Source organism: Gadus macrocephalus, chromosome 8 (genome assembly GCF_031168955.1).
Source record: "Gadus macrocephalus chromosome 8, ASM3116895v1".
NCBI classification, from domain to species: Eukaryota; Metazoa; Chordata; class Actinopteri; order Gadiformes; family Gadidae; genus Gadus; species Gadus macrocephalus.
Genome location: NC_082389.1, coordinates 17,904,402 through 17,928,181, shown reverse-complemented (window position 1 = coordinate 17,928,181; position 23,780 = coordinate 17,904,402). Strand labels below are relative to the sequence as shown.

The window sequence follows — 23,780 nt, the reverse complement described above, 5'->3', positions numbered from 1 at the left end:
CATCTGGGCACAAGAAATAAAGTAATTATTTATCTCCTCTTTATATAGTGTAGCAGGTAAAGCAGTTAGCTTATTTGATCAATTCGATGTACTTTAATGATTCTTGCACTATTTGGGTTACAACTTTATTGTCTAATTAACTTTGGACAAAAGCGACAGCTTTATTAATGTAATGTAATGAATATTGAGATTGCATGAAATGCTTAAATGAGCATACAATGACATATGGTTGCACCACAAAGCCATACTGAGCACATCAGAACAAAGCACATGCAGTGATTTTATATGCGCAGATAATTTCTTAGGTCTCTACAGTCTCTAGCCCTAACGCCTATTCGCTTACGTTCAACGTCACGACGTGTGCCTCGACTCGCATACGTCAATACGTTCAACGTAAGGGGATGCTCCCATCTGTTGATAGGTTTTGGTACTAGTCGGTCGCCTTCGCTAACTGGTTAGCTGTCTTTGAGGAATTGTAGTTTAGTTAGGATCATATATTATATATATTTAAACATATATATATATATATATATTAATATATTGATACAAGTTAACGTTACAATGAACCACAGGCGCAATCCTAAATACTTCGAAGTGAAGCCACCCAGAGGAGCTGTCCCACGACATCCACCACGACAGGGAGGGTAAAGCTACCAAGATCTTTGATTTGAAGAGTTTTACATTGATGTTTGACTTCGTATGGGTTCTAACGTTACGTCTGAATGTGTATGTTTTTTGATAATGCTTCCCAACAACGATTATTATATTAAATAGTCGCTAACATGAACATGGTTTGTTTTTGTGGATAAATGCTGCACTGAAGAGAAGTGTGAATAGAAGTACTAGATGGCGTTGAATAACTTACAAACTTAGTTTTATTTAGCAATTGACTGATGCTCGTTTGTTGTCATCGAATCAAATCTTTCGATCTCCATAGACTATGCTTTAGGTCTGCTGCAACAAGCGTGATCAGTGTACCAACCAGCGCACCTAAAATACCATCTACAACACAGCCAGCTCCTAAACATACAGGTAATATTCACATGCCTTCTACAACACAGCCAGCCCCTAAACATACAGTTGAGATTCACCGGGTATGGGTCGCTGCTTGTCACCTTTTTGGGGAGATCAACAGAATACGCCTTGTAATAGTCATATAGATCAATCATCGGGCCACACTCAAGTTCCCGTGTTAGAGATGGCTTAAAATGATCCCCAAGGGAATGGTATTTTGGTGGCCTTCTAGGAATTTTTTTGTTTATTGAGGCATGCCTCAATAATTGTTGAGGCATGCCTCAATAATGATACATAACGTTGGGAATTAAAGTTGTGTTGGTAGAGGCTGCATGAATACACAAAATGCCAACTCCTTGAATTGCATCTTCAAACCTCAGCCTCTTCTGGAGGACAGTGGAGGTCTCCCTGGGCCTCTACGTTCAAACCCACCGATGGATCCAGTCCTCAGGAGAACACGTCTCAGGATCACAGCACAAGCAATGCAGAGGAGTAAGTCTTTGTAGTTATTAATTGTAGATGGTATTTTATATGTATTTAGTGGACAATTTTAATTGACATTCTTGACATCTTTACAAAGTCAGGGTTTGATGGAGTACTAAGAAAGGCTTCCCCATCCCTCCAGGGTGGACCTCTACGACCCTTACGACCCGCTCTCGTCAGAGTCTGAGTCTGAGTTGGCGCAGAGGAAGCGGTACGACCGCAACAGTCCCAAGAGAGACGTCGACCACCGGAGTCACTGGGAGATGGCCCAACCAAAGGAGACGGGCGCCCAGAGGTGGGACCGAGGTGCAGAGCGGCAGGAGTGCGGTGCAGAGAGGCGGGACCGAAGCGCAGAGAGGCGGGACCGAAGCGCAGAGAGGCGGGACCGAAGCGCAGAGAGGCGGGACAGAGACCCAGACGCCAGACTGCCAAATCATGGCAGTCTCAGTCCAAGTGGTAGCCAACATCGCCGGGCTTCTAGCACTGGTGTTCCCAGGACCTATGACCAGATCTGTTACGACCCTGTGAGGCCCAATGAGAGATCCAGTCCTGAGGAACACAGTCTCAGGGAAGAGCGAGTCCCAGAAGTATGTGTTTCGCTATCCACTGCATGCTCTGGTTAGAACATGGATCATGTTGAGGCAATCATCTGCATCTTTCAGTGAACTTCAAGATTAAGCGTTCAATATAGTAAAGGGGACAAATAGTAAAGCTGTTAACACTAAGCAAAGTCAAATGTTGTTATTTGGCAATAATTAAACACTTTTTCGTCTCCTGCAGTTTGCCACAAATGTTGGGTTATCCACGCCAAACTTCCCCGCAGACGATCAGCTTCAGAAAGGATACTGTGAAACCGGTAAGCAACAGACAACGCAGATTCTGGGTCCATTTCCTGACATTCTCTCATGTCTGCCTTGACTTCATGTTAAGGGACAATATTCCTATATCCTAATTATCCATCATCCACCGCCTGGATTTAGGGTACATTGGATAATGGCAGTTACTTGTAGCTTAGTTTGTGGTCATATTTAGTCGTTTTAATTCATGGATTTATGATCCATGTGTTGGTTTTTTCATATGTAGCTTGGGGTACTTTGCTTCTGCTAATCCTACCATTTGTTGCTCTACAGGAGGGTCATCGGCGAACATGGCATCTCCCCGAGAGATTGCCATGAGCAGCAGAGCAATCACAGTGAAGGACGTGGAACAACAGTAGGACACCTAATACTAACTTAAGTTAATTAATTACTAATTACTAACTTAACTAATTCATACTTAACTTAAATGTGGTAACCCATAACTATCTCCCAAGTAACATTCATTTATTGAACAAATATAACTGTCGCTAACGTGCACATCGTCCTGGGTTGGGGGAAACGTATGCACACCCTTGCTGCTGCTGCTACCATATGACAAGCAAAGGGAAAGACATTTGAGCCAGCTTATCAGATGCACTTCATTAGTTAATCACTTAGAAGTGCCATCAACTCTACATGAACCTTTGACAGTTAGTCCAGAGAATCCATGTTTGTGTTGACACCATGACAAGGTGAAAACATTAACAAATGACTTTGTTGCTGCACATTAACAGAAAATCTTCTACATTTTATTTCTACAGTCCGAAAAGATACAAAAAGCATTGAAATGACACATTCCCGCCTGTATTCTCTGTAATTCAAAGTGCGGGGAAGGAGGCATAACCAGGGTTTCACTGGCAAATTCTGTAAAATGTTACATTCTTTGCATTTTTCAAGTTCATCATAAAAACAATTGCAGCATGCATTGAAGGAGGCAGGACTTATTCATACAAAAAAACGTTGGAGGAGACGTAAAAACGAGGTCCTGACTCACTGATGTCATTAAAGATCCCAGGGCACTTATCACAAAGAGTAGCCCAGTCAATCTCATTCAATCTGGCCCCCTAATCATCCTCCTGTATAATTGACTGACTCATTAATTCCCTCACTCTCCACCTCAAGCTGGTGTGTGGTGAGAGCTGGTATTCTAGCGCAGATTGGCTGCCGTGCATCAACCAAGTGGTTGCTACACACTGGTAGTGGTGAGTGAGGTCCCCCCCTTCACCTTGGAGTGTCTAGAAAAGCGCTATATCAATTCGATCAATTCATTATTATTAAAAAGTAGATGACATGGCTTAGTTTAATTTGGCTAAAGTATGTAACAAATCTTTATGTTATTCATGTTGACATTTTTCAGACCACTCCAATACAGCTGGACACGTTTTTGTAATGCTACTTCTGTGCCGGGACCTAAAGAGAAATCTGAACAAGACAACTTGTGTTTAGCCTTACAATAGTGCCTCAGTGGATGGAGAATAGAATCCAGACCCATTTAACTTTATTCATAACTTCCTTGGCACACTTGGTCCTTTATAGTGGTTAAATGGAGGTCCCTTGGACTAAAAATATTATAACCTAGTCATAGGTTGCTGCTGCTGCCCATTATTTCCACCTCCATTTTCAAAAAGAAAAATGTCCAGCTGTAATGAAGAATATATAGGTCTGTTTTCTGCCATGCCAAGACAATATTCACTGGGATGATCAGCCTGCCGGTTGCCATGAGCAATCTGTTTTGAGAGATTAAGTGAAAGTTTTTTGTTGTGGTGTTTTGCAAAAAGTCGCTTGAGGAAGTTGTGGTGGCCAGGTGTGTGTCTCGCTCCTCTCCACTGCTGACCGGTTCCCTTTCAGTGCTGCACTCTGAAAAGCATACACGTTGCCATTCGTTTCTTGAAGACAATAGTATTTGGATCAAACTTCTTTGGATGAGTTACTCTCATCCAAACGGGTCTGACATTTTTCGGCTGTTTACCTTGGCCTGAGTTGGGCATCTTCAAGCTCTTATTCGGCTGGTAGGGTTTCTTCAGCCATACCACTTAGAAGGTCTCATTTACACTGGGCTTCTCTGAAAAGTAAATTATTATGCTACTTGCTGACATATTTATATGTGGCATTTGTGGCACAAATTGCCATTTTTGCTTGGTGTTGAACTTCATTTAAAATGTATTAAAGATAATAAACATCAAATGTAATGCAAACGTTGAGCTAGGAGTGATTTGAGACATGTTCTATTTGATTGCAATCTAATTGATCTCAAAAGTAATTGGATCCACTAATGAAAAGTATTCAGGTTGGTGTTTGCTACATGACACAAAGATGATCCTCACCCTAACCCTTTTTTTAAAGGTTAGCTTTTGTTTTTGCGCACTGGCTGGTAGGGTGTCAACGTTTCCATTGTTCTGTGTGGTTTATCTCGTAGAAGCGCCTTTACCTGTGAGCTGTGTGAGGAGGAATGTGCCGGACTGGAGGGGCTGCAAGAGCACCTGGAGAGCAGGGGCCACTGGAACACCATGGAGCACATTCAGCAGCTGAACCACTACGACGACCTGACCATGGCCTTCCTACAGGTACTGAGCACCGAGTGGGGACGCACAGTGAGGGGAGAGGGAGTCCCAACCCGCGGGCTGGCTTCCATCTACAGTTAAATTAATGCGGGATCGCAGTTGACTTGCGGTCTGCTTTAATCAGCTAAAAAGCTGGTGGATGGCTATGGCAGTTGTTTAAAAAAAAAAAGGACTCAACCTGTAGCTCTTGAGAAAATTACTCAACCTTTAGCTCTGGAATCGTACCTAAACCTTTTACATCATTAAGTCAGACATTCAGAAAGAAATGAAAAGTATGCAAAGGGGTTTTGATTGGGCCATGGTGATTTACAGTGGTACTCTTTACCATTCCTAGGAGGTCATGATGTTCAAAGTGAGACGGTGTTGCAGTGCTATGGTGGATCAGGACATCGAAGGTAGGGCGAGGGGAGAGCGCCCAAAATTGACATATTATCGCATATATGTGATAATGGCTTGATGGCCAACCGTTTTTGTTTGCTCAGCGTTGAAGGAGACTGATCACATGAGCAGGGTGGATGTGCTCCACTGTGCTGTGTGTAGTGTCTACATCTCCACCTCGGCGACCTCCGTGAAGAACCATGTCGCCTCTATGGAACACCTCCATAACAAAAAGGTATGTAAGAGACCAGCTGGAATTCAGTACGCTCAACGGTTCTGATGAGCAGCTTCACCTAAAATGTGGTTGAATATGTAATACACTTGTTATTGTTAATTTAGTTTTTATCAAGCATTACTAATGGACTACAAAATATTGTGTTGCCGGATCTGAAACTAACATTTCATATTTTTCCTGTTGATGCAGTCATTTTCCTACCGGCAGAAACAGGAATGTCTTGACAAGGCTGCAGTTATGATCACCCTATTAAAACCCCAGTTTGAACAGTACCGTCAGGTAAATATCCACAGTAACAAGTCTAAAAACATTCAGAAAGTGCACCCACCAACGCTATAGGCCCAATGTTAGCTCGTTAGATCTAAAGAATACTTGAACATCAGATAGTAAGCAAATCCTTTCATACATTTATCTAGAGACGAAGCATGTGCTGTAATAACACATTTATCCCTTTCTTAGGGTGGCAATCCGTTTGAATGACTGGATCATCCTATGGCCTGGAGGAAGCTCAAGCCATAATGCTGTTTGCTACATACAGCTAAGGACAATACATATGTAGCGCTTTCCTTTTAAACTCAGAATACAATCTATGGCATTGATACCAGATATGTCCACTGCCAAGAAGGACGCTTTGAGACAAGGTGATACTCATGACTTGGGTTTGACGGGTTCCGTCTTTTCAAACTTGCCTGGAGTGTCAAATTCAACTGTGAATTTGGACACAGTTGAATGCGTCAGAGGCTGTTCCACGTCAATACCTTACTTTCCTGTATGTGTTTATATTATTTTCCCAATCCGTATCCTAGGCGGTTTGCCAAAATAAATCTTCTTTTAAATAAATTACATGAACCTAATTGCTCAACTTTTTATTTATAACATCACAAAAAGTTGAAAGCATTGTATCTGTGATATATATAGTACATTTAAAATTAAATTATTTAAAAACAGCATTTATTTTCCAACAGTTGTCTAAAACATTAAATATAGGTTGACAGTTACGAAGGGCAGCAAATATCTGCTCTCTGGTTGTCTGTTCATATCTTCATAATTTTTTTTGTTTTAGAAATCAATGCAGTGATTGTAATACTATAAACCCTATTCTATAACAGGAGTTGCCATACACCCTTGCTGCTTTTCCAAACATTTCCTCACATTTTAGTTTTGAAAACAGTGATATTTTTTAAATGTGCAATTGCTTTTAAGTATTTCAATCAATAACTGCCCGTTAGCACTGGCTGAATGTTTGGAAATATGACACAATACAAAAGAGACTGTCCGTTACATGGACCTGTGTATATTTAAATGTGAATAATGATAAAGAAGGTGTTCCCAAACTGGACATAAGTGATGTTTAAACCATTAGAAATCTTTGAGGTAAAAGTTGTCTTCATTAGAAATGGGTTCCACACTACATTACTGCATAAAAACTTTTTTTTTGGAATTGTGTTCCAATTTTCTGTTAGGTCTATTATTGGAAATAATTTCTAAAATGAAAGTCCATGATAATATATTCAACGTGTAAAATCTGTTAAAGGGGACCTATTATGCTTTATCGACTTTTAGGACCTATAAACGTTGTTATGATTGATAGTCATGTTTAACCATACACAAAAAACGATGTAGATTTTCAGGAAACTCTTCCTCTCATCTGGGTGCTTTCAGCATTCTCTGTCAACGCTCGTTTTCGTCCTTCTCCGCCCCCTCAGATTTGACCAGGCATATGGGGGCGCGGCAGGAGTGCCTCTACGTAGATGATTTCCCGGAAATGTGAACAAGTGAATCGCAAACGTTGTCCCGAGTGTTTAGCGCTCTGCACAGCCACCCCAGACTGCCAGCAGTGAATACGTCGAAATGCATGTACGTCATTATTTGACCATTTATTATGGTTAAACATGACTATCAATCATTATAACAACGTTTATAGGTCATAAAAGTCGAAAAAGCATAATAGGTCCCCTTTAAGCAATGTTGTACATTTTGGCCATACAGATGACTTGATGAAAGTAAAAGTGAAAGAACATCCATGTACAAAACACATAGTCTATGGACTTCCCATGAAGTACTCCTCACGGGCTTCACGAAGCAGCATGATGGGGGCCTGTGGAGGGGCCGTCCTGGTCCGGCCTGGGGCTGGAGGGGTCCCGGGGCTGCATGGACACCTCCACCATGCCCAGTCCGGTGTTGGGAACACCAGTGTTCATAATGTGTCTCTGTAAGTGTTTGATCCAGTCCTCCTGCACCGACAAGGGACCCTGGAAGACGAGGTCACAAAACCTGCAACGACAACCGCAAAGGATCCTCCATTTCAGCATTACTTTGTTCATTACACCATTAAAAAGGAATCGTATGGGTTTTTTGTGGTACTTAATCACAGGAAATGATACGGCGTTGCATTTAATTTTATACTTTTATGATGGAGAGATGAGTGAAGGTATGGGAGTGAGAGGGGAGGACATGCAGCACAGGACCATGGGTATCAAACCCGGGCCGCTGCGATCAGGACTGAGCCTTAATGGTACGCGCTCTACCCGGTGAGCAACCTGCATTTTCCTTTTAGTGTATCTTTTTACAGGAAGGTGGTATACTTAAGGGTGCAGTATGTAGGATTTAGTGGCATCTAGCAGTGAGGTTGCAGATGCCAACCAACTGAATACCTTTTCCTTTTCCTACCAGTAGGTGAACCTACGGTAGCCTGCACGGTAGAGCCCGACCGATTTATCGGCGGGCCGATATTAGGCACTTTCCAAACCATCGGTATCGGCATTTATAATGGCCAATTAATTAATATTTAAAAAAATATATTTTTTTGTTTTTGTTCAAAGGACTGGGTTTCATATCTTAAGTTTGTATTTTTTTACATTTTATTTATCAGAACTTTAATACAGTATGTTCTTTTCTGTTGTGACAATAAAACAATAAAATAAAGTTTATTTTTAAACTGCATTGCCTTATTTTAGTGAGGACTCATAAATAACTACAAATAACCAATGTTAGGGAAATCTGTTTGTTTTGTTACGCGTTTCTGGAATTTCTTTTTTAAATATATATCGTAATATTGGATTTTTAAATCACCAAATATTTGTATCGTATCGGCCTTAAAAAACCTTTATCGGTCGGGCTCTACTGTACGTGTCAGTAGGTATTCCAAAATGACTGACAGCATTGAGTAGTCAGGTGAGTTGGTTTCTTGATGGATTTATAATTAGTATTTAGTTATTTAGTCAGTGTAGAAACATGGCAGGCTCCGTGGAAGAGGACACGCTCCCTGTAGATATAAACTATTCACAAACAGGCATACAGAGAGCACAAGAGGTCATATGTAGAAGCTCTGAGGGATACACGGGCCAGGTTCTATTCGACCATCATAAATAACAGCCCACAACTATCTTCAACAATTAACCACCTTCTCAAAACCCCTTCACCCTGCCACTCTGAGGCCACCGAGGAGAGGTGCAACATGCACATTACCTTTTTTAAACAAAAGGTTAATAACATCCGCTCACACCTCTCCATCACTGCTGTCTCACCCCACTAAACTGTCGACCCACTGTCTGAGAATGTCCAGCCCCTCAGCTCCTCCTCCAACGTCACACAGGAAGAGGTGGAGGCCGTCATCAGAAAATTGAAGCCGTCCACCTGTGCACTGGACCCCTTTCCTTCAGCCCCGCTGGAGACCAACATCTCCGCCGTCTCCCCACTCATCACCCAGATCATTAACCACTCCCTCCTGGCCGGCCATATCCCACCTGCATTAAAAACCGCTGTCATCAGACCACTATTGAAAAAACCCACCCTGGATCGAGAAGTTCTCTCCAACTACAGGCCCATCTCAAATCTTCCGCTCCTGTCAAAGGCTCTGGAGAAAACAGTTGCAGCACAACTTCAGGACCACCTCATAAAATAATATGTTTTGAGAAATTTCAGTCTGGTTTCCGCCCTGGACAGAAAATGCTTTGGTCAGGGTCACGACGACGACCTCCTGATGGCAGCAGACACCGGTTCCCCATCACTCCTCATCCTCTTGGATTTAACAGCTGCTTTTAACACTGTCGACCACAATATCCTCCTCCACCGCCTGCAATACACCATTGGACTTACAGGAAATACACACAACTGGTTCACCTCTTACCTCACCGGCAGAACCGAGCACGTCGCCCTGGGCAAAGCAAAATCCCACACCCACAGTTTGTGGGGCCCAACCCCAAGCCCTGGGGGATACCCCTGGTGTCCCCCAGGGCTTGATGTTGGGCCCAACCCTTTTCTCCATCCACATGCTCCAACTGGGCAGCGTCATCAGCAGGCATGGGTTATCTTATGCTATGCTGATGACACACATGTGTACCTCAGAACCACCCCCACTTCTTCTTGCCCCCTGCCATCATCCCCACTGACCACCAGCCTGGAGGAGATAGAGGCGTGGATGAAGCTCAACTTCATTAAATTAAACAGCTCTAAAACAGAGGCCATCCTCATCGGCACACCACATCAGCTCCGCTCCTCCGACATCACCAATATCACTTTCTCTGGCCAAAACATTCTCCCTTCCACATCTGTCACCAACCTGGGTGTTAAAATGGACCAGCAACTGAACTATGACACCCACATCAATCACCTCCGCAAGACCGCATTGTACCACCTCAAAACATTGCCACACTCCGGCCTACACTCACCCGGGCAGATGCAGAGAGGCTCGTCCACACCTTTGTCTCCTCCAGGTTGGATTACTGCAATGCACTCCTCATCGGGATCTCTGACAAGAGCATCCAGAAGCTCCAGTACATACAAAACAGCGCTGCCAGGCTCACTGTCACATTCAGAATTGAATTCAAGGTCTCCCTCCTCACCCACCAGTGCATCCACGGACATGCCCCCCCCCTACCTCCAGGAGCTCCTCACCCCCCAGACCACCTCACGCACCCTTCGCTCTGCATCAGCACACACCCCAAGACCAAGCTCCGCACCATGGGCGATCGGGCATTCTCCGCTGCTTCCCCAAGACTATGGAACGCCTTCCCTGACCACCTGAAGGCCCCACAGGCTACAGCTATTTTTAAACTAAACCTTAAGATTTATCTTTTTAAAAAAGCCTTTTGCTAATTTCTCTTTTACTGTATACGTATTATTTGTTTTAACAACCCTTATTTTCTTTCTTAAACTTTGCTCTACAAATAAAATGTATTATTATTATTATTATTATTATTATTAAACGGCTCATTCTAAAAGGTAAAAACTATTCTAATCTTTATGGGATTATACACTAATTATAAAAACGTACTAAAGATTCAATTCCATTTCTGCAAAGTCTTCTGCTAGAAGTCACCAGCAACGTCACACATTTAATAGTTCTGACTTCCTTTTTTTAAATATCGATTAAATATTTGATATAGCATACAAAGGTACGATAAACCCCATTTAAAAGAGATAAACGAGTAGAAGAAGGTAATTTGTAGCACTAAACGAGCTACAAATTACTTCTAAATGTTGGTTGACAGTACAAATTACTTGTAAATAACTAACTTATGAGATCACTATATAACATCCTCTAGCTCGATTTTAATAATCTGAACTTTTGCCTATACTATGTTAAAGGGGAATTCCGGTGTAAAATGGATTTGGGATATGTTTTGTATGATAACGAGTTGAAAAGTTAGTTTTGGAGCACAAAAAACGCACATAGACGCTTTCTTCAGTTGGCTCTTTTTAGCCCTTTCTATCAAAACGCTATAAACTTGGAACGATGGGGGCAGTGGTTATGGTAAAAACTAAATCGCTATTTTAAACCATTTAAAAGGCTAGAAGTAGCCCGACACTTCTTTGGTAGTATAATAAGGGTCTTAACCTATAAAACGAGGCATTGAGAACTTTGTAAGTGTACAGATTGTTTATTAAAAAGTACATTTTATACACACAATACCATCAGTAGATCACCCGTCGACGCCATCTTGTTTTCAAGACTCGATAAGTAGATTGACAAACAGAGATTTTGACAGCCGTCAGCAACACGCAAGCTCTGTGTTCACCAATCTACTTATCGAGTCTTAAAAACATAATGGTGTCGACGGGTGATCTACTGATGGTATTGTGTGTATAAAATGTAATTTTTAATAAACAATCTGTACACTTACAAAGTTCTCAATGCCTCGTTTTATAGGTTAAGACCCTTATTATACTACCAAAGAAGTGTTGGGCTACTTCTAGCCTTTTAAATGGTTTAAAATAGCGATTTAGTTTTTACCATAACCACTGCCCCCATTGTTCCAAGTTTATAGCGTTTTGTTAGAATCGGCTAAAAACAGCCAACTGAAGAAAGCGTCTATATGCGTTTTTTGTGCTCCAAAACGAACGTTTCAACTCGTTATCATACAAAACATATCCCAAATCCGTTTTACACCGGAATTCCCCTTTAATAATGGGTTAATTGCATTTAGGGGCACCACAAGAGTAGGGTTGCATGCCTGTATTTTAGAAATACCCCTTATTATTCTCACACTGTTGAAACCAATTTCAAAAACGGTCTGAATTGCATAATGTCGCCTTAAGGCCCCCCTCCCGAGTAGCCCAGTCTGCAGTGATTGGTCAGCCAACCACTCAATTGGTCGCACACTTTGCTCGTGCGTCTGCAAATTCACACCCCGGAGAAGTTGTAAAAATTGCGGGTAGCCGGGAGGCGTGACATCTGTACTTCAGCACCGCCTACTGCACAGCCTAACGTCACACTGTTACGGAAGTCAAGTTTGAGCGCAAATTAGCTGTTTCACACACTCATTGAGGGGCCTCTCGAGGGCGCGAATACTCCCCCTGGCTCGGATAAAGATTTTTCTATTTTAGCAGACGTAAAACATGTATACATACGTCATATAACAGTCTCAAGCAAACGGAAACATTGAAGGAGCATTATATCACCCCTTTAGTACCTCACCGACTTTACTACAAGGCAAGATTTGAGGGCCGCCTGCTCCCTCCCTCCCTCCTCACCTGCACCATTGTGGAGTGTGGCATTCACACACCTGAGGTGGAGCTATGATAACACGAGACGGGCAGGATATATCAAGAGTTTTCCGGATAAATCAGACATCAGACCTTAACCCACTGTTCTAAAATCAAAATTGTCTAATACAGAGGCCGAATCAACCAAAAGAGATATTCTCACAGAGCATTTCACTTGCTGACAGATGGCTATGGCATTTCTAATAATTGGAAACCAAATTAGACACATATATTACCAACAGCCCCTTTAACCATCTCTTATCTAAACAAATATTTCTGCCATTGTATAATGGTGTACCGAGGTCAAGTTGAGGGGAAACTGCAACCTGAAAGAACACAAATTTGACAAGAAGAGCTTGACTTCTTTACCGGCATGTGAGTCTGTACATTTCTTCTGGAGTCTGTGGTAAGGGCAGTGTCTTCTTCTTTGAGCCAGGCCTTGACCGAGGTCTTCTTCCTTTGCAGTCAATCACTAAAGCAAATATGGAAAATTCTTATCAGTTAAGTCATACGAGCGACAACGTCCACAATTACTTTTTACATTTTAAAATGCATTCCATCACAGTGGCCCTAAACATACTTACAAAATGTAATACTTTTATGAGGCGAAATTAACCCAAATTTGTAATACAATTTTAGAATCGCAGTAGGCCAGTGTTTCACGTCTCAAGTGGCCATAACAGCCAGGATGGCTTTATTTACCTTCAACATCTTTTAATGATATGGCTGGTTGGCCAAGACCCAAGGTATTTGTTGACATTGTCTATGTCGGCATGGAAATCAGCCTTGATTTTTGTTCAACTCATCACTTCTTACGGTGTAAATGCATTCTGAAATTGGGAAGCTGGAAAGCGATTGTTGTCCATTATATTCCAACTAAGCAGCTCCCATAGCTGTATCTCACAAAAGTGCATACAAACTGCCCTGGCTATGTAGTTTTCTTCAAACATGTTCATAAAACAAGTATTGATTTTGTGTTTATACTGCACTAGAAATGTTCAGTGTTAAACTTATTGGAGCCCAGTCTCTCGGAGCATGCAGAGTGGCGCGAAAAACAAAAAATCCAAACTAGTGGATTACTTTTTTGTGGGTACTATTGGAGTACCCTGCCTAGCCATGTTAGTTTGTATTCACTTGGGTCTTACAAAACCAAAATAAAGCAATGTTGGCCGGCCAATAAATGGGCCAGTTGGCCCATTTAGCTATGTTGGCCATTAACTGGCGGATTTACATCGAGACATAGCGAATATCAACAATTGACCTGGGGTCTTTGCAAATATGCCAAATCCTAAAGGGTTAGATGACGGGTACATGCTTTTTGCTGAAAAAAGTCACACAATCATCCACTATACCAGTTTGAAGCCAATGCTCTTCATGTACTTACTTGCTCCATCAAGTGAGGCATTCCTTTTTCGCTTTGCATACGCCCGCAAATGATTAGACAAGCTAACTCCACTGTGGAAAGATGCATTGCAGTGCATACAAACCTTTCGGTTGAACTCGCCTTTCTCTGATTAGACAGAAACACAAGAAAAATAAGTTAGAACAAACAAAAATGTCAACAGGGAGCATTTAGTCTCCATTCCTCAGCTAGTCATGCACGATAAACCATTCTACTAGAGATGTATCCTGCAGGCAAAACCTTTAATAGGTTATGGACACCTGCCTTAAACCACATTTATAGTCGCCTTGCGAGAACTGTGCAAGCCAGCCTGAACCAAAAATGAGGGTTTATTCGCCAAATTGTCCCGGGCCACACCCCATTGAAATTTAGCAGCTCGGCAAGCAGAGTGCAACAGCCCCTCCAGAGCTGCCGTGCGAAACAGTGAGTATAAATGCCACGTTTTTTGACTGTCTGCGATCTTCACAAACGGCACATCATGGCGTAAATTGAAGCCATCTTTTTAAGAGATACCAATCTAGCCTGTATCCCATCCCATCGAGGACTCACAATTTAAAAAAAAATATATTACTTACCTGCTATCGAGTTTAGTAATGAAGTGTCAAGTCTTGATCCAGCACCATGTTCAGTATCTGAACAAACTGATAACGTGGATTTTGAAATTTGAGAATAAGCCTTTATTCTTGGATCTTCTTGGCACTTTCTCTTCTTCAGAATCCCTATCAAGGCACTCGCACTCGAAAGGGATCCTTTAACCTCCAACTTGGTCTCAAGCTGCTTCTTTTCAGATGCAACTCCCAACAAAGAAAACTGGGGTTTGGAGAAGTGTGATTCGGCATCATTGGAGATGGTTGGAATATAATTATTTTTAAAGAGTCCAGTTAGAGAATGAGACCTGGCTAGCTTCGACGACTTACGAAACGAGAATTTATTTCGTTTCTTATTGAGTATTTGAATAGCCCTATTGACCTCTTTCTTGTCCCGCATCAGTTCTCGAAGTAAGCATAATGGGGTCTTGTTCTTTGATTTGATTGGTCTACCAAGCTGTTTCAAGTGGCCTCGGATGTGGTTGGACTGTCCAGTCCGGTTATCAAACTTGTCCCCACAAAGTGGACAGGAATGGATCATCTCCAGGTCATCAGAGTTTTCTAGAGGGTCTGCAGGGGGTTCCAACAGTACTGCTGCAAAAAGAGAAAGCCAAGATCAGAACCGTTAAACAGTCACAGTATTATTGGTGCAGACTGAAATATACACAAAACTATCTCAATACCTTCTTCCAATTGTGGAATGGGAGAAATCCTGCGTCTCATGCGTGGCTTCTTGTCTCGAGAAGCCACATGTTCAGCAGGAACTACATGCCTCTCGTTGTAATTCAATCCAACCCGATGAAGGTGGCCTCTCACATGATTGGATAACCCAACACCAGACTCAAAGACTTCAGGGCAGTACGGACAGGATTTTGGCTCCAAATCTGACGAATCGCCCGTGTAGGATCCTTCCATTGTCATCGAGTGGGACTCAATGCTGTCTCCAAAGACCTCCGTTTCTATGCACTCTTCCTTGATATCAGTCTTTACTTCATCATCATTCCCGTCAGTCGTTATCTTATCAAACAACTTCTTAGATGCCTGCAGAACCCCTCTCATTGACATCCTCCTACTATATGTATAAATGTGCTTTTCTTCCTGCTTGACATCATCGTCATCGAAAAGGTTAGTGTTGGCAAGAGTTTCTTTGAATTTAAAAATGTCCTTCTCTTCACAGTTTGTGATCTCTTCTGAACGGTTTAACATCTTTGGACTTGGCAAATGTTTGGGTAAAATAAAGCATGAATCCTGTTCTGTGGTGTTTCGAAAAGGTGTTGACATTTTTCTTTTCGAAGGCGTCTTTTTAATGGCCTGATCTGAAGTCGACTTAGGTATTCTGTTGCTTTCAATGCCTTCCTCTGTGACACTATACTCACAAGGATTTGCATCAGGCTTAGAAACACAAGTTTGCTTTTCACCATTTGAGGATGACCTGGTTTCTGGAAGCTTAGTTGCATGCATTCCTTGCAAATGATCTTGCAAATCATTATCATCGTTGTTAGATGAGTGTTTAGATGTAATGACATTGTCACTTTCTTTTTTCCGTTTTGCTTCAGTCTCTTTGTCATGTCTTTGTCGAGAAAGGAGAACGTCGATCGATTTGTCCAGCTTGGACTGGGTTTCTTGAGACTTGAGAAATCTCCTTGTCATCTTTTCATGCTTGAATAAATTGGAAACGTTACTTATCGAATTCGCTTTTTTTGAGGGGACGAATATTTTAGATTTTGTTTCCATTTTACAAGAGTCTTGCTTCTCAACAGGTAGCTGTGCATTTGTCTCAATCTCATGTAAGCTGTGTATTGATTCGTATTTCTCGATCGTCAGTTTATGACGACACTGAAGATGATTTCTAAAAACATTTTTACTGAAAACTCGGTATGAACAAATTGTGCAAGAGAAAACACCGGCCTCATCCCTGCCGCTATCCTTGTGCTGCGAAGTATTATGTCTCCGAAGCCCTCTCTCAGACACTGCGTGGAATTTACATTTTTCACATTTAAAACAACGCTTGCTCTTACTGTGTGTCAGGGCATGTTTAACAAAAGTATTCTGGCAGTTTGTTTGAAATGGGCATTGAGGGCAACAAAGTGCATTGTTTCCAGCCTTATTTGTATCAGACATAACGTTGATTTCATCAACTTGTCGTTTCCTTCTCTTCGTGTGAACAGCCATATGCTCTAAAAGGGAGCTGCTCTCTCTGAAAATATGTCCACATTCTTGGCATATAAAAGGACTAGGCGACATAAAGGAAAGATCTGAATGCAATTCCAAGTGCTGTTGCAAACTGATCTCTTTTCTGAACACGAGGTGACATTTCGAACATGGATAGGATGATGGCTTAGGCTCCGAGGGAGAATTGACTGGAAGTCTTCCCTTCAAGGGTGAAAGCCTGTGACCTATATTATTATCAAAAGAGTTTAATGTTGGCGCATTGTATAAAATTTGCTTGATGGCCTTAACAGTTCCATTTGGATACTCTTTGTTCTCAGTTGATGAAGATTTGGAATGCATCCTCAGGTTTTGTACCTTGCTCATGGGGACAGAGTGTGCTTGGTCTTCTCCATCATGCGAGTCTTCAGATGATTTATGGCCTAGATTAGGGTAAAGATCTTCTGAGGGATCTACCATAACTACCATATCCATCTTACGTTTCCTCCTCTTTTGAGTTCTAGAAACCATAACTTCCTTTTGCATCTCCTCCCCTGGGGATTCGTCATGGTCGTCCCACAAGAACTGCATGAACTCTTTGTGAGGGTCCCACTGAAGATCACGGGCACTGCTGAAGTCATCCAATGAGTCCTCAGGTGAATCAACGTCAAATCCCCATATTCCTGCAGTATCAATTTCCTGCACTGTTTTCAAGGGTGTGATGCTTTTCTCCTCCTCCTCTGTGCACAAGCTGTTGAGATCATGTGCCTGTGTAGCCCTATGCGAGGAAGGTCCGTTTCCCAAGCCAACTGGGGACAACATTTCAGCGTTTGACAAAACATCAAGAACGCCGTTTTGTTTGGCAAGAGCAGGCTTGCCAAAAGAGTCTATGTAAGATAAGGCCGCTTGTGTCATTCTCACTGGTTCTTGAAGGAGTGTGAGGGCATTCATCTCGGGATCTGTATCTTTGTCATCTTCATCACAAGCTGCCAGGCATGACATTTCTGTGGCCTTGACCTGCAAGAGAAAATTGGATGTTCTTATTCCATTATGAAAAATTACACCAATTTGTGTAGGGTTGTATAGTCCTATCATTTATCTAGGGCCATATGATTTCCATGATGGGTAAATCGTGGCCGTAATCGCAGAATTTGGTACTAAAAATTGAATCATCTGTAAAACGTGGAATATTGCAGAATTTGCCAAATTCTCCATATTTGACTGAAATGGCTACAATTTCTTAATCTAATCTACAGACGATAAGGCATAAATGCATAATTCAGAATTCAATTCAATCCCCTCCCCTTTTCAGAGAGGGAGGGGATTTTGGTCGCATCATGACCTCACGTCTTTGAGAACGAGGCCAACTAAGACGTCCAAGTCCTCTTAAACTAAAGATTTCGACCCCAACTCCTAAATTCAGAACAGAGCAATACTGGGACTATTATGAGTCCAGGGATGAACTGTTTTGCAAATTCTGTCGACATCATACTATTGATCCGACCCGTAAAAATATGGGTATGAAAAATATGTCTTAAAGTCTAAAGCCCATGTGGAAAACAAGGAAAAGCACTGTGTCAGCCCGAGCTCTTATTCACGATTTTGTGGCTGTGGTCCGTAATTTGTTTGCTGTCCGCATGCAAATTGTGATATTCCAAACAACGAGATATCGAGGTGAAATAACGCAATGCTATCATTCCAGTGTTTCTCCCAGTACTGTGTTGTTAAGGCGGCCGCCTTAACAATAGGGCCCCGCCTTGACTACCAATGTATAGTAAAAAATATTTTTTAATTATTATGCATTAACAAAGTAGAAAACTCTCGTAGGGAAAGAAAACATACTTCCATCAGGTGTAAAAAATAAAGATCAATAATGCATCAGTAATACTGTTCACAACAATGGTCGTGCCATAAAGCTTTTTGAATGGAATTGAAACGGAGACCCCCCCCCCCTGCTCCTTGACCACCTTGACTAAGACATATTCTGGGGGAAACACTGCATTCAGTAGTTACAAATAGTGCAATGTTGTGTTATATATTATTCAATTGTTGACATTATATTAATTCACATAAGTAGGCACCAGGGGCGGGCCGTACTATTAGGCAAACCAGGCATTTGCCTGGAGCCCCAGGCCCCATAGAAGGTTTTTGGGGCCCCCAAAATGCCCCAATGCATATATTTTGTCCCCATATTTATTATTTTTATAAATATCTCTTCACAATAGTAGCATCGGGATGTCTAATTACTCATATTTTGACGATCTTTCCGTGTGCCCCCCCCTTCAGTCTGCACTACATGGACTATTCCATGTTACGCGCATCACGCTCATGACGCGTATGCAGAAATGATGTCAAATTCAAAACAGTAAGCGGTAAGAGAGAGAGAGAGAAATCGAGTGAAACATAAAAAGAAGAAGAAAGACCAAAGGCAGGACTTTCTGTCAAAGCTGCCAAAGCTATCCAGCTTTTTTACAGCCACCGCAGTGTTAGCGGGACCGTCGGCGGCTCAAGAGCAGCCGTCAACATCGTTTGCTGTCACGTTACTGCTCCTTTCATTCCAAGTGACTCTGGCTCAGCCAGCAGCGATGCTAATGACGTGTGTCAACAAACTGACGGAGATTATGCACAACTGGTAGTGAATATTGCTCATTCTCCTTCTTCCACTTCGGTTATTGAAATTGATGACAATAACGATTAGGGCCCGACCGATATTGATTTTTGAGTGCCGATGCCGATTATTTTCAGAGAAAAATTACGATTACGATTTAATCGGCCGATTAAAAAAAAACAAAAAAAAACAACATATAAAACATAGTTTTTGATACCTTAAATATACTTTAAACACTTTTGATGAATATGTGAATTGAATGCAGAACCTTTGAGTGTTTTAGAATACATTTACAGTCAAAAATGAGTGTAATGTAAAATGTAAAATAAATAACTAACTCCCAATGTGCTGCGCTCGTGAGCAGTGACTAACACGTGCGTGCTGAGCAGTATGATCTCACCGTTAGAGTCTACAGTATAATAAATTAACATGGCCTGGGACCTAAAGAAAAACAGGCACAACATGCTCAAACAACTCGTCTTGTGTACATTGGTGAGGTGAGCGCGCAGCTGCCTGAGCGAGCGTGCTTTCATGTTGTACGGTAAAATTCAATCTCCTCTTTTTTACTCCAGCTAAAGTTGTTAGTTAGTAAGGCGAGTAGGAGCGCAATCTGCAGGATACACAATAACATTTATAAAAATAAATAAATAAAAAAAAATAATAATAATAAATCGGTTGTAATCTGCGTCTTTTTGGCCGATGCCGATTATTTTCAAAAAGGCTATAATCGGCCGATTAAATCGGTCGGGCCCTAATAACGATAACAATGACTGCGAGACACATATTCTTGTGGATGACCCAGCACTCTGGCCCAAGCTGCTGTGTCTTGGGCAGGTGCACACATATTCTTGTGGATGACCCAGCACTCTGGCCCAAGGGCCGCAGATTCACAAAAGCATACTATTACATAGTAATGAAAAATGACGAGAGGGTGAACAGGTCTTGGTTAGTCTAGTGAAAGTGCAGACCGTGTTTTTTGCTTTTGTTGTTGCCTTTTTGGAAAACAAAAACAACTGAGTGAGGAAGGATTTAAACACTGGAATAACCTTGCAATGCATCTAATCAACCATGAAAGGTCTGAAGAGCACAGGAAAAATACTGATAGCTGGAAACAGCTATCAGTCGGTTTCCAGTAGGTCACAGCATATAGCTGCTGTGACCTACTGGAAACCCTCAGGTAAATGATGACATAAGGTTAACAGTCAGTGTAATGTGTCAACATAACTAATCTTATTGTTTTGTATGTTATTCTCAATTTGTAAATAGATAATTAACATTTGCATGAAAGAAGGATAGTGACTTTTGTTCATCCCTTGTATGGAGTATCTCATTATGCGACATAAGGTACAATAGACCGGTAGATGCAGGGGCCCCTAAATTACTCTTCGCCTGGAGCCCCCAAAGGGCTAAGTTCGCCACTGGTAGGCACTCTTTCTCATGATAAAATTAGCACGAATCGTAAATCACAGAATTCCGAATAAAATTAACGAATTGAATTTGGAGGGAAAAAAATACGGATTTCGCAGAACTCTATGCTAGCCTAGATATCATGAACGTTCGGTTTTGAGAACGTTAGTGGGTCTGAGTCCAACTCAGTTACGGCAGAGCCACAATACAAAGCGGATCGCACTCTGGAACAGCCACGGAGCGCCACTTCAGGAAGCATTGCATAGTATATAGACAAACCACGTCGGGAATTCAGATTCTGTATTTTGTTCTGTGTTTAATATAATGGATCCCAGCAGATGATGCTGTGATGCGGGCCAAGGTTTAATAGGTTCACATTCAAAGCCTATCGAGCATTAAACATGAAAGTTGACAGTTGAAGTTGGAGCATCGCAGATAACATGTAAAAAACAGATTTATTTGCTTTTAGAGGATATGCCTGAATACGTTTTTGGCCTTTTTAATAAAATGCCACACAGACGACTTCTGTGAAAATGTTCAGTAAGTTAAAACTAGCAGCCTTCCTTAAGTTGAGCGAGTTCAAAGTTGTGTATACCGGGGTGTTTTGACCTCCTGTCTTAAAGTATAATAAGTATTAAGTATTATTAGTCTCTTAATCTATATGATTATTAAAACAAACTACGAAGCCTTAAATATAATTGTTATTGATTATCAATGTTACTTGTAACGCAAAATAGTAGGGGTGTGACGAGATCTCGTGCCACGAGATCTCGAGATTAAACTCGACGATATTACCCGTCGCGTCAAAAATCGGTCTCGCGAGATTTGTGATTTATCCAAACTTCTATTTGTCGCCTGTGGGGGCAGTAATGCGCCTTTGCTACATCTAGCCTGCCAGAACCTAAAGAAGGAGAAGGAAAAGAAGAGGAGGAGAAGGAGGGGAAGCAGGGGAAGCATCGAAAGCAACCATAAGCTGTGTTCAAAATCGTTCCCTATCACGGATATAGTGTACTATATAGGGTGCTCGCCATTTTGTAGTGGTGTTCAAATTCTCAGTGGTTAATTTCATGCACTATATAGTGCACTTAAAATATCCAAAATTTGAGTGTACATACGATGTAGCCTACATATTACTCCCGTATACCACAATGCAATGCGGTCGTGTTTTTCCGGAGGAGAAGAAGAGGCTGAATAACCGCGAAAACGAATACATTTAATCAAAGTACATTTTGGGTACTTTGATTTGGTTTTGCACATAATATTGTTTGCACTTGAAAAAAGAGAATTATTTAATTTAATTTATTTTAATTTAACTTTTATAAATTTTTGTTTTAGTTTCAATATCATGGATGTTAAGAGTTATAATAAAACATTTCAAAATGCATGCGCGACTTGGTTAAATAAAAGTCTGATATTTTGTCATTGTAGTTTTCTTAAAATCTCGTCTCGTCTCGTTCTCGTGAACCCAATATCGTGTCTCGTCTCGTCTCGTGAGCTGAGTATCGTCACACCCCTACAAAATAGCCTCTCACTCAATACATTAATCTGCATCCTCAAACCCCCGAAAATAGTGGATTGAGAAGTGCTTTCTCCCCTGATGAAATTACCACCAGCCATTGTCCGACCAATGTTAACTTGGTCAAACAAGTGCATATCGACCAACCAATCAGCCAACCGACCAGAATTTGAAATCCCTAGGTCTAAGGCCTTTTCTGTCAAATTTGTTGAAATTTGAAATTCTATTCTATTCTCCAAATGTCTTCACCCATGGGGGATAAACACCCCCACCTTTTTCCTAGAACTTCAGCCTAAAACAGTTTTCCTTTAATATAGTGTTGGTGTTCGAGGTTTGAGCTGCAACAGGTGGTTCACTTACACTTTAAAAAAAATTCAATATATATTCTATTCTATCAATGAACTCAATTTCTAGCATATTATGCTATTTCAACAATTGATATTCGGTAACATAAATTTTAATGTTACATTTTTAGCTGAGGAACCTATTTGGTATGCCAACCTTTTACGATCACTGGAAAATCCGATTTCATATCATATTTAATTATTCGTCTATGAATGTATACGTACGCAAGTACTTCGGTACGTACAAAATAGAACAGCGACATCTTGAGGCGGTTTGCTAAAATGCAGTATTTAGTGCATCATCTTTTTTAAGTAGCCTGCAATCAAATATATCTTACGTATAGGCCTATAGAGTTGTGACCTTAGCCAACATTTCTCTTCCTCATTTTACGTTATAATCTCAAAGTGCACGGGTGTTACTAAACCAAGATAATGTAGATCACCTGTTAAGTAGATTGTAACAATGGATTGCAAGGTCGCAAGAAAAGGGAGCTTCGAGGGCAAATAAAAGTGTCAAACTAACTCGAGGAAATGATGGCAAAGAACCATCTTCTACACAACTGCAGACTACATCAACAATAGGCTTGCATGAGCAAAAGGGGGTTTATTCTCGAGCTAAAACTTTGAGCACAGTTCACTTGCATGCCAACACAATATAAAGTCACTATTCTTTTTTAGCAGCAACATCACAACAAATACATTATCAATTAGAAATCAGACAACCTGTGTCCCGTTGCATGTTCTTCCCGTTATTATCATGCTGTGTTGTTGGATGCAGCTTGCAGGATCTGCAGCCCATTCTATTTAGGCTCTGTACCACACCAAAGCCAAATCCTTAGACTAAACTACAACTAATGGGAATGGTGCCTCAACACTTACCATCCATACATCCCTATATTACTTAGAAACAAACGGATATTACCTCCGGACGTCGTTGATCGGGGCGCTCTTTATACGCTGCATTGAATTATTTCTTACTTTCGTCTTCCATCCATTTCACAGTCGCCATTTTCCGTGGTGGTCTAGTGTGGACCAGTCCATTTACTATAAAAGGGTTTACGCAAATACGGCTGTCACAGTACAACACGTATTTGTTCTAATAATAAATTCGTCAGCATATTTAACCAAATGGGTTGTGTTTATTATCAACCATGCTATAGTTTGCTTCTATGCTGCTAATTTCGGGAATTGGCAAGAGGAACGGTTTGTCTGTCAAAGAAAATTCCCCAGAATGAAAAGATGGTTTATTCCAG

General features: G+C 41.4%; 2 protein-coding genes across 2 annotated transcripts; one reads left to right on the top strand and one right to left on the bottom strand.

Annotated features, from left to right (window-relative positions):
• Window positions 1-295: 295 nt before the first annotated feature.
• LOC132463469 (uncharacterized) lies at window positions 296-6,382 on the top strand. The gene is made up of 11 exons (XM_060059678.1): window positions 296-644; window positions 938-1,032; window positions 1,395-1,506; window positions 1,640-2,084; window positions 2,278-2,353; window positions 2,628-2,709; window positions 4,771-4,918; window positions 5,250-5,310; window positions 5,398-5,528; window positions 5,718-5,807; window positions 5,988-6,382. The coding sequence occupies exons 1-11, from the start codon at window positions 562-564 to the stop codon at window positions 6,006-6,008; spliced, it is 1,344 nt and encodes a 447-aa protein (XP_059915661.1). The 5' UTR covers window positions 296-561; the 3' UTR covers window positions 6,009-6,382.
• On the bottom strand, window positions 6,380-23,595 carry znf644a (zinc finger protein 644a). Its single transcript, XM_060059670.1, has 6 exons — window positions 23,450-23,595; window positions 15,188-17,669; window positions 14,493-15,098; window positions 13,900-14,025; window positions 12,885-12,987; window positions 6,380-7,802 (listed from the first exon to the last, which is right to left on the bottom strand). Exons 2-6 carry the CDS (start codon window positions 17,652-17,654, stop codon window positions 7,604-7,606), a joined length of 3,501 nt encoding a protein of 1,166 aa, XP_059915653.1. The 5' UTR covers window positions 17,655-17,669; window positions 23,450-23,595; the 3' UTR covers window positions 6,380-7,603.
• Between the last annotated feature and the right edge of the window lie 185 nt (window positions 23,596-23,780).